General features: G+C 53.4%; 1 protein-coding gene across 1 annotated transcript in view; it reads left to right on the top strand.

Annotated features, from left to right (window-relative positions):
- The first annotated feature begins 604 nt into the window (after window positions 1-604).
- STT3A (STT3 oligosaccharyltransferase complex catalytic subunit A) overlaps window positions 605-14,113 on the top strand; it is a 28,469-nt gene continuing 14,960 nt past the window's right edge. Inside the window, exons 1-7 of the mRNA XM_038754149.1 lie at window positions 605-660; window positions 6,459-6,588; window positions 8,506-8,566; window positions 10,158-10,279; window positions 10,401-10,546; window positions 11,684-11,774; window positions 12,930-13,036. Coding sequence (XP_038610077.1) covers window positions 6,501-6,588; window positions 8,506-8,566; window positions 10,158-10,279; window positions 10,401-10,546; window positions 11,684-11,774; window positions 12,930-13,036 — 615 coding nt within the window. The 5' untranslated portion in view covers window positions 605-660; window positions 6,459-6,500. The remainder of the gene's footprint in view (window positions 661-6,458; window positions 6,589-8,505; window positions 8,567-10,157; window positions 10,280-10,400; window positions 10,547-11,683; window positions 11,775-12,929; window positions 13,037-14,113) is intronic.

The raw sequence follows: 14,113 nt of genomic DNA, 5'->3' as shown, positions 1-14,113 counted from the left end.
CTTAGAACAGGGATTTGCACACAGTAAGCGCTCAATAAATGCGACTGAATGAATGAATCTTTAGACTGTGAGCCCACTGTTGGGTAGGGACTGTCTCTAGATGTTGCCAATTTGTACTTCCCAAGCGCTTAGTACAGTGCTCTGCACATAGTAAGCGCTCAATAAATACGATTGATGATGATGATGAATGAATGAATGATTAGGCCGACCCGCGCGCTCTAAGGAGGGAAACTACAAATCCCAGGAAGCAACGCGCTCCCCTCCGGACGAGCGGCCCGGCCCGCCGCCGAGCATGCTGGGACTTGTAGTCTTCCCCCTTTCCTTCCGGGGCCAGTTCCGGTCACGTGGGGGCGCCCGCGCGCTCCCCGCATCCCGGACGGACACGTCACTCTTCGTCGCTCTCAACCAAACTGCCGCCGCCTTCGTCACCCCGTCCCTCTCCCAGCCAATAGGAGCTCAGCGCGGGAGGATAGCCCCGCCCCTGGCCCCGTGAGTGAAGGGCGCTCTTCCCGCCCCCTCGTTTTGACCGACAGGGGGATGGGCCAATGGCGTCCCGGGATGGAGGGAGGGCGCCCCGGCGCTGGCCAATGGGGGAGCGGGGGGGGGCGGCTGAACGGATGGCAGACGGAGCGGGGCGAAGGCCTGCAGAGCCCTGCTCAGGTGAGGGGGCTGGGGGGCCTCACCGGGGTGAAAGGGCAGGGGGTTGCACAGAGGGGAAACACTGGTGGGTGAGGGGGCCTTGGGTATTTGGAAAGGGGGCAGATGAACGCCCTAGAAACGGAAGACCCCAACTCTGACCCATTGGTGCCAACAATGGGGGCTGGGGACCCCACTTTGGCCAACCGCAAAGGCCTATGGGGCATTGAGCGTTTGGGCCCGCGGACCAGCCTTTGAAACGATCATCTGTGTCGTCTGCCTCCCCCCCTTAATGATAATAATGATAATTTGGTTTTGTTCTCTGTCTCCCCCTTTTAGACTGTGAGCCCACTGTTGGGTAGGGCCTGTCTCTATATGTTGCCAATTTGTGCTTCCCAAGCGCTTAGTACAGTGCTCTGCACATAGTAAGCGCTCAATAAATACGATTGATTGGTTGAATAACGGCGTTTATTAAGCGCTCACGATGTGCAAAGCGCTGTTCTAAGCGCTGGGGAGGTTCCAAGGTGCTCAGCGAGGCCCACGGGGGGCTCACAGTCTTCACCCCCATTTTACAGATGAGGGATCCCCCCCCCCCTTCTAGACTGGGAGCCCGCTGTTGGGTAAGGACCTCCCCTAGTTATGTTATTAATCAATCAACGGTATTTATCGAGCGCTTACTGTGTGCAGAGCACTGTACTAATCAATCAATCGTATTTATTGAGCGCCTCCTGTGTGCAGAGCACTGGACCAAGCGCTTGGGAAGTACAAGTTGGCAACGTATCAATCAATCGTATTTATCGAGCGCTTACTGTGTGCAGAGCATTGTACTAATCAATCAATCGTATTTATTGATCGCCTCCTGTGTGCAGAGCACTGGACCAAGCGCTTGGCAAGTACGAGTTGGCAACATATCACTCAGTCATATTTATTGAGCGCTTACTGTGTGCAGAGCACTGGACTAAGCGCTTATAATGATATTTATTAAGCACTATGTGCAAAGCACTGTTCTAAGCGCTGGGGAGGTTACACGGTGATCAGGTTGTCCCACATGGGGCTCACAGCCTTCCCCCCCCATTTTACAGATGAGGTCACTGAGGCCCAGAGAAGTGAAGTGACATGCCCAAAGTCACCCAGCTGACAAGTGGCGGAGCCGGGATTCGAACCCGTGCCCTCTGACTCCAAAGCCCGGGCTCTTTCCACTGAGCCACGCTGCTTCTCCTACTAAGCGCTTGGGAAGTCCAAGTTGGCAACATCTAGAGACGGTCCCTACCCAACAGCGGGCTCGCAGTCTAGAAGGGGGAGACAGAGAACAAAACCAAACATATTAACAAAATGAAATAAATAGAATAGATATGTACAAGTAAAATAAATAAATGAATAGAGTAATAAATATGTACAAACATATATACATATATACAGATGCTGTGGGGAAGGGAAGGAGGTAAGGTGGGGGGGATGGAGAGGGGGACGAGGGGGAGAGGAAGGAAGGGGCTGAGTGTGGGAAGGCCTCCTGGAGGAGGTGAGCTCTCAGTAGGGCCTTGAAGGGAGGAAGAGAGCGAGCTTGGCGGATGGGCAGAGGGATTGGGGGCATTCCAGGCCCGGGGGATGACAAGCGCTTGGGAAGTCCAAGTTGGCAACATATAGAGACAGTCCCTACCCAATAGTGGGCTCACAGTCTAGAAGAGTGGGCTCATAGTCTATTACTCTGTTTATGTATTTATTTTACTTGTACATATTTATTCTATTTATTTTATTCTGTTAATATGTTTTGTTTTGTTCTTTGTCTCCCCCTTCTAGACTGTGAGCCCACTGTTGTGTAGGGACCGTCTCTATATGTTGCCAACTTGGACTTCCCAAGCGCTTAGTCCAGTGCTCTGCACACAGTAAGCGCTCAATAAATACAATTGAATGAAATGAATGAATGTATATATGTTTGTACCTATTTATTACCCTTTATTTTATTTGGACATATTTATTCTATTTCTTTTTTGTTCTGTTGTCTGTCTCCCCCTTCTAGCCTGTGAGCCTGCTGTTGGGTAGGGACCGGCTCTCTATGTTGCCAACTTGGACTTCCCAAGCGCTTAGTCCAGTGCCCTGCACACAGTTAAGCGCTCAATAAATGCGATTGAATGAATGAGCCCGCTTAGACTCTTCTCAGGCTCTTCTAGACTGTGAGCCCACCGTGGGGTAGGGACCGTCTCTATATGTTGCCAACTTGGACTTTCCAAGCGCTTAGTCCAGTGCTCTGCACACAGTAAGCGCTCAATAAATACGATTGAATGAATGAGCCCGCTTAGACTCTTCTCAGGCTCTTCTAGACTGTGAGCCCGCCATTGGGTAGGGACTGTATATGTTGCCAACTTGGACTTCCCAAGCGCTTAGTACAGTGCTCTGCACACAGTAGGCGCTCAATAAATGCGATTGATTGATTGGAGACCGCTGGGCGGAGGCCGTGGGCACGCAGTTGGGCATGAAAACTCCTTTTTGGGGTGCGTAGCCGGGGTAGCCGCGGGCTGTACCACCCCAACTGGGGCCTGGCAGCGGGGGCCAACGGCTCGGTGCCATCCGGGACAGATTTCCAGGTCGAGCGATTCCGTTCCATTTCCCACGAGGAGGAGCGTTCAGTTGGTCTCCCAGCCAGGTTCCCACCAGTCCTGGTGGTAAAGATGATGATGATGGCATTTGTTAAGCAGAAACTCCTCAGCCTGGGCTTCCAGGCTGTCCATCCCCTCGCCCCCTCCTACCTCACCTCCCTTCTCTCCTTCTCCAGCCCAGCCCGCACCCTCCGCTCCTCCACCGCAAATCTCCTCATCGTACCTCGTTCTCGCCTGTCCCGCCATCGACCCCCGACCCACGTCATCCCCCAATCCCTCTGCCCCTCCGCCAAGCTCGCTCTCTTCCTCCCTTCAAGGCCCTACTGAGAGCTCACCTCCTCCAGGAGGCCTTCCCACACTCAGCCCCTTCCTTCCTCTCCCCCTCCTCCCCCTCTCCATCCCCCCATCTTACCTCCTTCCCTTCCCCACTGCACCTATATATATGTATAGATGTTTGTACATATTTGTTACTCTATTTTACTTGTCCATATCTATTCTATTTATTTTATTTTGTTAGTATGTTTGGTTTTGTTCTCCGTCTCCCCCTTTTAGACTGCGAGCCCACTGTTGGGTAGGGACTGTCTCTAGATGTTGCCAATTTGTACTTCCCGAGCGCTTAGTCCAGTGCTCTGCACATAGTAAGCGCTCAATAAATACGATTTATGATGATGATTAGGAGGACTCGGCCTCTCTAAGTGCGCTGAAAACACCTTCGACCCTCCCCCGTTGGCGGTTGGCTCGGGCAGAAGGTGCCATGGGATTCCCAGAGACTCGATGTTTTTATCTCGTGGCACCTCCCTAACGAGGGTTTAGTAATAATAATAATAATAATAATAGTGGCATTTATTAAGCGCTTACTATGTGCAAAGCACCGTTCTCCGCCAGTCTGCTCGGGAGCCCCCTCCGATTCACTGATCACCCCCTCCAGCTGGCACGCCGCGACAATCATGGGTTCGAATTCCATGGGAGTGGGAGTGTTGTGTCTTTGTTTCCATGCAGCCCAAGTAATAATATCTAATCAGTCAATCAATCAGTGGTATTTATTGAGCGCTTACTGTGTGCGGAGCACTGTACTAAGTGCTGGGGAAGTCCAAGTTGGCAACATATAGAGACAGTCCCTACCCAACAGTGGGCTCACCGTCTAAAAGGGGGAGGCAGGGAACAAAACCAAACATACTAACAAAATAAAATAAATAGAACAGATATGTACAAGTAAAATAAATAAATAGAGACAACCGTGGAATCATGGCATTTATTAAGCGTTTACTATGTGCGAAGCACTGTTCTCCGTCAGTCTGCTCGGGAGCCCCCTCCGAATCACTGATCACCCCCTCCAGCTGGCATGCTGCGACAATCAATCAGTCAATCGTATTTATTGAGCGCTTACTGTGTGCAGAGCACTGTACTAAGCGCTGGGGAAGTACAAGTTGGCCACATATAGAGACGGTCCCTACCCGACAGTGGGCTCATAGTCTAAAAGGGGGAGACAAAACCAAATATACTAACAAAATAAAATAAATAGAATAGATATGTACAAGTAAAATAAATAGAGACAACCATGGGACCGGGCATCTTACCATAGAGCCGTTGTCCGGGGGGAGTGTTTAGCATGTAAAGTGATTTTTTAATTTTTTGCCACAGTTTTTAAATACTTGGCTCGTGGCAGGCTCTGTACTAAGCACTGGGATAAATGCAAGCTAATCAGTTTGAACCCGGGCATCTTACCATAGAGCCGTTGTCGGGGGTGAGGGCTTAGCGTGCAAAGTGATTTTTTTAATTTTTTGCCACGGTTTTTAAATACTTGGCTCATGGCAGGCTCTGTACTAAGCACTGGGCTAAATGCAAGCTAATCGGTTTGAACCCGGGCATCTTACCATAGAGCCGTTGTCGGGGTGAGCGCTTAGCGTGCAAAGTGATTTTTTAATTTTTTGCCACGATTTTTAAATACTTGGCTCGTGGCAGGCTCTGTACTAAGCACTGGGATAAATGCAAGCTAATCAGTTTGAACCCGGGCATCTTACCATAGAGCCGTTGTCGGGGGTGAGCGCTTAGCGTGCAAAGTGATTTTTTTAATTTTTTGCCACGGTTTTTAAATACTTGGCTCGTGGCAAGCTCTGTACTAAGCACTGGGATAAATGCAAGGTAATCAGTTTGAACCCGGGCATCTTACCATAGAGCCGTTGTCGGGGTGAGCGCTTAGCGTGTAAAGTGATTTTTTTAATTTTTTGCCACGGTTTTTAAATACTTGGCTCGTGGCAAGCTCTGTACTAAGCACTGGGATAAATGCAAGGTAATCAGTTTGAACCCGGGCATCTTACCGTAGAGCCGTTGTCGGGGTGAGCGCTTAGCGTGTAAAGTGATTTTTTTAATTTTTTGCCACGGTTTTTAAATACTTGGCCCGTGGCAGGCTCTGTCCTAAGCACTGGGATAAATGCAAGCTAATCAGTTTGAACCCGGGCATCTTACCATAGAGCCGTTGTCGGGGGGGAGCGCTTAGTATACAAAGTGATTTTTTTAGTTTTTTGCCATGGTTTTTAAATACTTGGCTCGTGGCAGGCTCTGTACTAAGCACTGGGATAAATGCAAGCTAATCAGTTTGGTCATCATCAGTCGTATTTATTGAGCGCTTACTATGTGCCGAGCACTGTACTAAGCGCTTGGGAAGTACAAATTGGCAACAATTTGATCCCAGTCCGCGTCCCACATCGGGCTCACGCTCTTCATCCCAACTTTACGAACGAGGTAACCGAGGCACGGAGAGTCAAGTGATTTGCTGAAGGTCCCACGGGAGGCAGCCGGACTTTCCGAGCGCTTGGTACGGTGCTCCGCCCACAGCGCTCAATACGTACGATTGAATGAATGCGGGTGGAGGCAGGATTAGAACCCAGGTTCTTCCGTGCTCTACCCACCGTCATCATCAGTCGTATTTATTGAGCGCTTCCTATGCGCAGAGCACTGTCCTAAGCGCTTGGGAAGTACAAATTGGCAACGTATAGAGACGGTCCCTACCCAACGTTGGGCTCACAGTCACGCCGCTTCCCGCGGGAGTCTGGTTTCCGTCCGACGGGTGCCCGGCCCATCCCGGATTAGTGTTGCTCCCTCGGAGGGGCCGTCGGGGCGGGGGGGACTCCGGCTCGGCCCCGTTTTCCGGACGAAAGAGCGGGTGGGGGGGTTGGTGGCGGCGATTCCCGGGCAGCCCCTCGCCTCCTGACCCCCTCTTCTCCCCAGCCGTCTCTCGTGCCGCCTCCGCGGACCCCCTCGGACGCCACCATGACCAAGCTGGGTTTCCTGCGGCTGTCCTACGAGAAGCAGGACACTCTCCTGAAGCTCCTCATCTTGTCCATGGCTGCCGTGCTCTGTGAGTCCGCCCTCGGCCCCTCCCCGCCGGCTCCGCGGTCGGCCGGCTCCGTCCTTTCTCACCGTGCCCCCTTTTATCAATCAGTCAATCGATCGATCGTATTTATTGAGCGCTTACTGTGCAAGCGCTTGGGAAGTCCAAATTGGCAACATAGAGAGGCAGTCCCTACCCAACAGTGGGCTCACAGTCTAAAAGGGGGAGACAGAGAACAAAACCAGACGTACTAACAAAATAAAATCAATAGAATAGATATGTACAAATAAAATAAATAAGAGTAAAAAATATGTACATACATATATACAGGTGCTGTGGGGAAGGAAGGAGGCAAGATGGGGGGGATGGAGAGGGGGAGAGGAAGGAAGGGGCTCAGTCCGGGAAGGCCTCCTGGAGGAGGCGAGCTCCCAGCAGGGCCTTGAAGGGAGGAAGAGAGCCAGCTTGGAGGATGGGCAGAGGGATTGGGGGCATTCCAGGCCCATCGTTCCAGGATGGCGGGCTCCGATGACTGGGATCTGAAACTTCAGTTCCCAGCCGAGACCCCGCGTGAAGCCTCCCGCCTTCAAAACCCCGGGGGCTCGGACGTTGGGAACTGAGGCAGCCCAACTCCCTCCTCCCCTTCCTCCTCAGAGAGTGCACGGTCAATTCGGTGGGGTAGCGGGAAGGCACTGTTGACGTACGGATGGTGTTTAGACTGTGAGCCCACTGTTGGGGAGGGACTGTCTCTAGATGCTGCCAATTTGTACTTCCCAAGCGCTTAGTACAGTGCTCTGCACATAGGAAGCGCTCAATAAATACGATTGATGATGATGATGATGATGATGACCCCCGGCGAGGGGGAAACGGGCTGCCCCTCTCTGATTAGCCCCCGGGCATCGCTCGGCAAGAAGGCGAAAGAGGGGGTCTAAAAAGGTCACCCCGGGGCCTGGGGCGAGATTAGGGTCTGGGGGCCGTCCCTTCCGAGCCAACTCTTGTGCTGGAGCCCGGGCCCAGCCCAGCTCTCCCTCCATCCCAGAGAAGCAGCGCGGCTCGGTGGAAAGAGCCCGGGCTTTGGAGTCAGAGGTCGTGGGTTCGAATCCCGACTCCACCACTTGTCAGCTGTGTGACTTCGGGCCAGTCACTTCACTTCTCTGGGCCTCAGTTCCCTCATCTGGAAAGTGGGGACGAAGACTGGGAGCCCCACGGGGGACAACCTGATCACCTTGTAACCTCCCCAGCGCTTCGAACAGTGCTTGGCACGTAGTAAGCGCTTAATAAATGCCGTTATTGTTATCCCTCCCCAACTGGCCTGTTTCCGAGGAGCGAGTATCTGTAATGGGAGCGACCTCTGACCCCCAGGATAGGGGAGCGCTGTCACTGCATTCCCGTCGGTCAGCGGGAGGGAGGAATCACCGGGTGGTCTCCAGGGGGGCGTCGGGGCTCGGGAAGGGCCGGTCCTCACGTTCCCTCCGTGGCCGCCCCGACGGATCGGTCCTCTGGGATTCAAAAGGACCTGGGTTCTAATCCTGCTTCCGCCACCTGTCTGACCTTGGGCGAGTCACTTAACTTCTCCGGGCCTCGGTTACCTCTTCTATAAAGAGGTATCCCAGCTCTGCCACCTGTCAGCTGTGTGACTTTGGGCAAGTCACTTCACTTCTCTGGGCCCCAGGTCCCTCATCTGTAAAATGGGGATGAAGACTGTGAGCCCCAGGTGGGACAACCTGATCACCTTGTATCTTCCCCAGCGCTTAGAACAGCGCTTTGCGCATAGTAAGCGCTTAACAAATACCATCATCATCATCATAAAATGAGGATTAAGAGCGTGAGCTCCGTGTGAGGCCCAACCCGATTAACTTGCATCTACCCCAAGTGCTTGGAATAGCGCTTGTGACCGCTTAACAAGTACCATGGTTGTTGCTGTTGTTGTTATTACCTGCTTCGCAGCCTTCTCCACCCGCCTGTTCTCCGTCCTGAGGTTCGAGAGCGTGATCCACGAGTTCGACCCGTAAGTCCCGCCGCCGGGTCCGGGCCGGCTTCGTTCTGGGAGCGGCCGTTCTCGGGGCCGCGTTTCCGGGGCCCGTGGGTGGATGGGTTTGGGAAGCGAGCCCTCGGAAGCCCGGGCGCCCGGGGGCTCCGATGACTGGGATCTAAAACTTCAATTCCCAGCCGAGACCCCGCGTGAAGCCTCCCACCTTCAAAAACCCCGGGTGCTCGGACGTTGGGAACTGAGGCGGCCCAACTCCCTCCTCCCCTTCCCCCTCAGAAGGTCAATTCGGTGGGGTAGCGGGAAGGCACTGTTGACGTACGGCTGGTATTTATTGAGCGCCCACTGGGTACGGTGGTCTGTATTAAGCGCTTGACGCTTAATACGCCGGGGCAGACCTCGTTGGCACCAGCCCTTGGCCAGCTCCCTCTGATGACCAGATTCCTGGAAAGGAGCCTGCAGCCGCCCCGGGGCTTTAAAATGCTTCCCTCTGCCCGGGGAGAGCCGAGCAGATAGTAGTAGTAATGGTATTTATTGAGCACCTGCTACTCGGTGCTTCGGAAATCCACGCCAGATGCTTTCCCTGCCCCCGAGGGGCTTACACTCTAATGGAGGAGACTGACACCAAATAATCACAGATCAGAGGGGAAAAGGAATGGAAAAATTTGTAGGTGGGCAGCTTCTCCTCCTCCTCTTTCTTGGGGGCAGGGAATGGAGGAGCCGCAGAAACACTCGGTCGTTTACCAACCGTGTCGCATTGTACTCTCCCAAGTGCTCAGTACGGTGTTCTGCGCACAGTAAGCGCTCAATAAATACCACCGATTAAGTGCCCGCTGTGTGCAGAGCACTATGCTAAGCGCTTGGGAGAGCTTGATAGTAGACTCTAGACTGTGATCTAGATCTAGACTGTGAGCCCACTGTCGGGTAGGGACCGTCTCTATGTGTTGCCAACTTGTACTTCCCGAGCGCTTGGTACAGTGCTCTGCACACAGTAAGCGCTCAATAAATACGATAAATACGACTGAATGAATAGACTTGATCCCTGCCCTTCAGGAGCTTAGTACAGTGCTCTGCACACAGTAAGCGCTCAATAAATACAATTGATGAAGAGCTGATCATCTAGCGGTCGGACTGTCAGTGACTTCTCCCTCTGACCACCCTTCCCAGGTGCCTTGGTGTGCCTCTGTCACCCAGCCCCGTGTCACAGTGGCCAGCCCGGAGATCATCATCATCATCAATCGTATTTATTGAGCGCTTACTATGTGCAGAGCACTGTGCTAAGCGCTTGGGAAGTACAAATTGGCAACATATAGAGACAGTCCCTACCCAACAGTGGGCTCACAGTCTGAAAGGGGGAGACAGAGAACAAAACCAAACATACTAACAAAATAAAATAAAAAGAATAGAAAGAAAAGAATAAAAAGAATAAAAAGAAGAATAAAAAGAATAAAAAGAAGAATAAAAAGAATAAAAAGAAAAGAAAAGAATCACTTCCACAGGTGCTTTTTTTTTTTTTATATGTGGTAGCCCGGGGGTTGGAGGCCCTTGGGGTTCTGTGGTCCGCAAGGGCCCCGTCCCACGGTAACCATGAGTTCCGTCCCTCCTCCCGTAGGTACTTCAACTACCGCACCACCCGGTTCCTGGCGGAGGAGGGGTTTTATAAATTCCATAACTGGTTTGACGACCGGGCCTGGTACCCTCTGGGGCGCATCATCGGCGGGACCATCTACCCGGGTGAGGCCCACCTCCGACGTTATCTAGGGAGGGGACGGGTCCCGGCCCCCAGCGGGACCACCCAGCCGGGGCCCCGCGGCCCGGCCCGGTGGTAAGCGGGATCTCCCATCCTCCCCGGTAGGTTTGATGATCACTTCCGCCGCGATCTACCACGTGCTGCATTTCTTCCACATCACCATCGACATCCGGAACGTCTGCGTGTTCCTGGCGCCTCTCTTCTCCTCCTTCACCACCATTGTCACCTACCACCTCACCAAAGAGCTCAAGGTGAAGGATTGGGTGGGTGTGGTGGTCCCACTCCCCCAGCCGAGACCCTTCTGCGGGACCCAGCCGGCTGGCGAGGAGAGGCCGGGTCACCGGCACCCGTCTCCACGTCCGGCCGGGTTTCCCGGAGCCGGTGATTTCCGCTCTCTCTGTGCTGGGGGACTCGCCGTCTCCAGAAGGGAGAGGGTGAAATCTGCAGCCCGGCCTGTGGACGATTCCCGGGGCCTCGGGGATTTGAGGAGGGATTGGAAGGGAGGCGGAGAGGGTGCCCTTCCCGTCGGGCTTCTGCTTTGGTGCGGGCACAGCTGTGGCTCTCGGTCCCAGCCTCGGGATCACGGACTCTGCTCGGCGGGGCCGCCCGGGGCAGAAGGTTGCTCAGGCTGGCTCTTGGGGGGTCCTGGGCCCTCAGGAGAGATTAATCAATCAATCAATCAATCAATCGTATTTATTGAGCGCTTACTATGTGCAGAGCACTGAACTAAGCGCTTGGGAAGTACAAATTGGCAACACATAGAGACAGTCCCTACCCAACAGTGGGCTCACAGTCTAGAAGGGGGAGGCAGAGAACAAAGGCAAACATACCAAAAAAATAAAATAAATAGGATAGAAATGTACAAGTAAAATAAATAAATAGAGTAATAAATATGTACAACCATATATACATATATCCAGGTGCTGTGGGGAAGGGAAGGAGGTAAGAGGTAAGATTAAGAGCTTCAGCTGACCTCCCTGGGGCTAGGCAGAGGGACCCCTTCCCTCTGCCCATCGACACGGGACAGGGACCATCTGCCGCTGCTTGCCATCCTTTCTTCTCCTTCCTGCTTAGGGGACTGCAGTGCCCGGTGATCAACCGCCCCTCGGGACTGGGCGTTCGCATTCTCTGTGGGCCCTGGCCCCCGAGGGAAATCTGGGGCAGAGCATTTGGGCAGATTGCTCCCCTGGAGCAAAACCCGAGAAGGGGGAAGAGGAAGGTCATCCTCCCACCTCCTGCTGTGCAATCGCTGGCCCGTCTCTGGTCGCCGCCACCCCCCCGGGCGAGCTTGAAGTCCTGCCGGCTTCCCTGGGAGCCCCCCGGTTTGGCTGGCTGGACCCCGGGGCTGGGAGTGGGGTTAAGCTTTCCGTGCCCCTCGGTTCCCCCAGGATGCGGGTGCCGGGCTCCTCGCCGCTGCCATGATCGCCGTGGTGCCGGGATACATCTCTCGCTCGGTGGCCGGCTCCTACGACAACGAAGGTGAGGCTCCCGGGGAGCTGAAGTGGCCCGTCCGTCTCTCCCTGGCATGAGCTGGGGGGAGGGTGAAGGGCTGGGCCAAGGCCTAGGGATCGGGAAGCTGACATTGGCTTCAGGCTGGAAGAAACTGGAAGTGAAAGACCGGAGGACCCACTGTGGGGAAAGCATTGCACCGCCTGCCTCCGGGCAGGGATGGCTTTCTGCCCTTTCAGAGAGGCCCCTGGGGCCTGTCAAAAAATAAAGACAATTATTAATCCCCCACCTCCAAGTCTGATTGAAGGCACAGCCCCTTCAAGAGGCCTTCCCTGATTAAGCCCTCTTTTCCTCTCCTCCCACTCCCTTCTGCGATGCCCCGACTTGCTCCCTTTATTCATCCCCCCTCCCGGCCCCACAGCCCTTATGACAAATCCTTTATTTATTTATATTAACGCCTGTCTGGCCCTCTAGACGGTAAGCTCATTGTGGGCAGGGAATGTGTCTGTCTGTTCATTCATGGAGAATCAATCAATCGTATTTATTGAGCGCTTACTATGTGCAGAGCACTGTACTAAGCGCTTGGGAAGTACAAATTGGCAACACATAGAGACAGTCCCTACCCAACAGTGGGCTCACAGTCTAAAAGGTGGGCTCACAGTCTAAAAGAGCCTGGAGAAGCTGGAGAAGCAGCGTGGCTCAGTGGAAAGAGCCCGGGCTTGGGAGCCAGTGGTCATGGGTTCGAATCTGTGTGACCTTGGGCAAGTCACTTAACTTCTCTGAGCCTCAGTTCCCCCATCTGTAAAACGGGGATTAAGACTGTGAGCCCCACGTGGGACAACCTCCTCACCTTGTATCCCCCCCCAGCGCTTAGAACAGTGCTTCGCACATAGTAAGCGCTTAACAGATGCCATCATTATTATTATTATTATTGTTATATCGTGCTGTCCCAAGCGCTTAGTATGGGGCACAGCACCCGGTAAGCGCTCAGTAAATACGATTGATTGATAAAGGCTCGTACCCGGGGCCTCATCTGCAGAGGCTGCCGGTCTTTCTAATTCGGCCCCGCCGGAAACTCCCGGGATCGACTGCCGGGGCGAAGTGGCGGCGGTCCCGGGCAGGTCGGCGGGGGCTTCCCTCCTTCCCTTCCCAGCTTTCCCGTGGGGCGTCTTGTCTCCCTCTCAGGAATCGCCATCTTCTGTATGCTGCTCACTTACTACATGTGGATCAAGGCCGTGAAGACGGGGTCCATCTACTGGGCCGCCATGTGTGCCCTCGCCTACTTCTACATGGTGAGTGACCGTCCGCCTCATCCCCCTACCCTCCCTGGCTGGTCCCAACCATTCAGTCGTCAGTCATGGCGATGGAATACATGAGACGACTGTACTGAGCACTCGGGAAAATACAGGAGAGCTAGTAGACAAGATTCCTGCCCTCAGGCAGCTTCCGGTCTAGCTGGGGAAGCCTGGTCCCCGACCATTCATTCATTCATTCATTCATTCAATTGTATTGATGGAGCGCTTACTGTGTGCAGAGCACTGTACTAAGCCACGTCTGCTGTGTGACCTTGGCCAAGTCACTTCTCTGAGCCTCAGTTCCCTCATCTGTAAAACGGGGATGAAGACCGTGAGCCCCACATGGGACAACCTGATCACCTTGTATCCCCCCCAGCGCTTGGAACGGTGCTTTGCACATAGTGAGAGCGCTTAACAAATGCCATTATTATTAGCGGCCGATGCCTTGTAGATTTTTGCTGCCAACTTGTACTTCCCAAGCGCTTAGTACAGTGCTCTGCACACAGTAAGCGCTGAATAAATACGATTGATTGATTGGGAAGTACAAGTTGGCAACATATAGAGACGATCCCTACCCAACAGTGGGCTCACAGTCTAGTCACACACAGAAGCAGCGTGGCTCAGTGGAGAAGAGCCCAGGCTTTGGAGGCAGACGTCATGGGTTCAAATCCCGGCTCCGCCGCTTGTCAGCTGTGTGACTTCGGGCAAGTCACTTCACTTCTCTGGGCCTCAGTTCCCTCCTCTGTAAAATGGGGATGAATACCGTGAGCCCCCTGTGGGACAACCTGATCGCCTTGTAACCTCCCCAGCGCTTAGAACAGTGCTCTGCACATAGTAAGCCCTTAATAAATGCCATTATTATTATTATTATTATTATTAGAAGGGGGAGACAGAGAACAAAACATATTAACAGAATAAAATAAATAGAATAAATATGTACAAGTAAAATAAATAGAGTAATAAATACATACAAACATATATACAGGTGCTGTGGGGAAGGGAAGGAGGTAAGGCGGGGGGATGGAGAGGGGGAGGAGGGGGAGAAGAAGGAGGGAGCTGAGTGTGGGAAGGCCT

The sequence above is a fragment of the Tachyglossus aculeatus genome, chromosome 11, assembly GCF_015852505.1.
Source record: "Tachyglossus aculeatus isolate mTacAcu1 chromosome 11, mTacAcu1.pri, whole genome shotgun sequence".
NCBI classification, from domain to species: domain Eukaryota; kingdom Metazoa; phylum Chordata; class Mammalia; order Monotremata; family Tachyglossidae; genus Tachyglossus; species Tachyglossus aculeatus.
The sequence above is the reverse complement of the archived record's forward strand: the minus strand, read 5'-3'. Positions and strand labels throughout refer to the sequence as shown.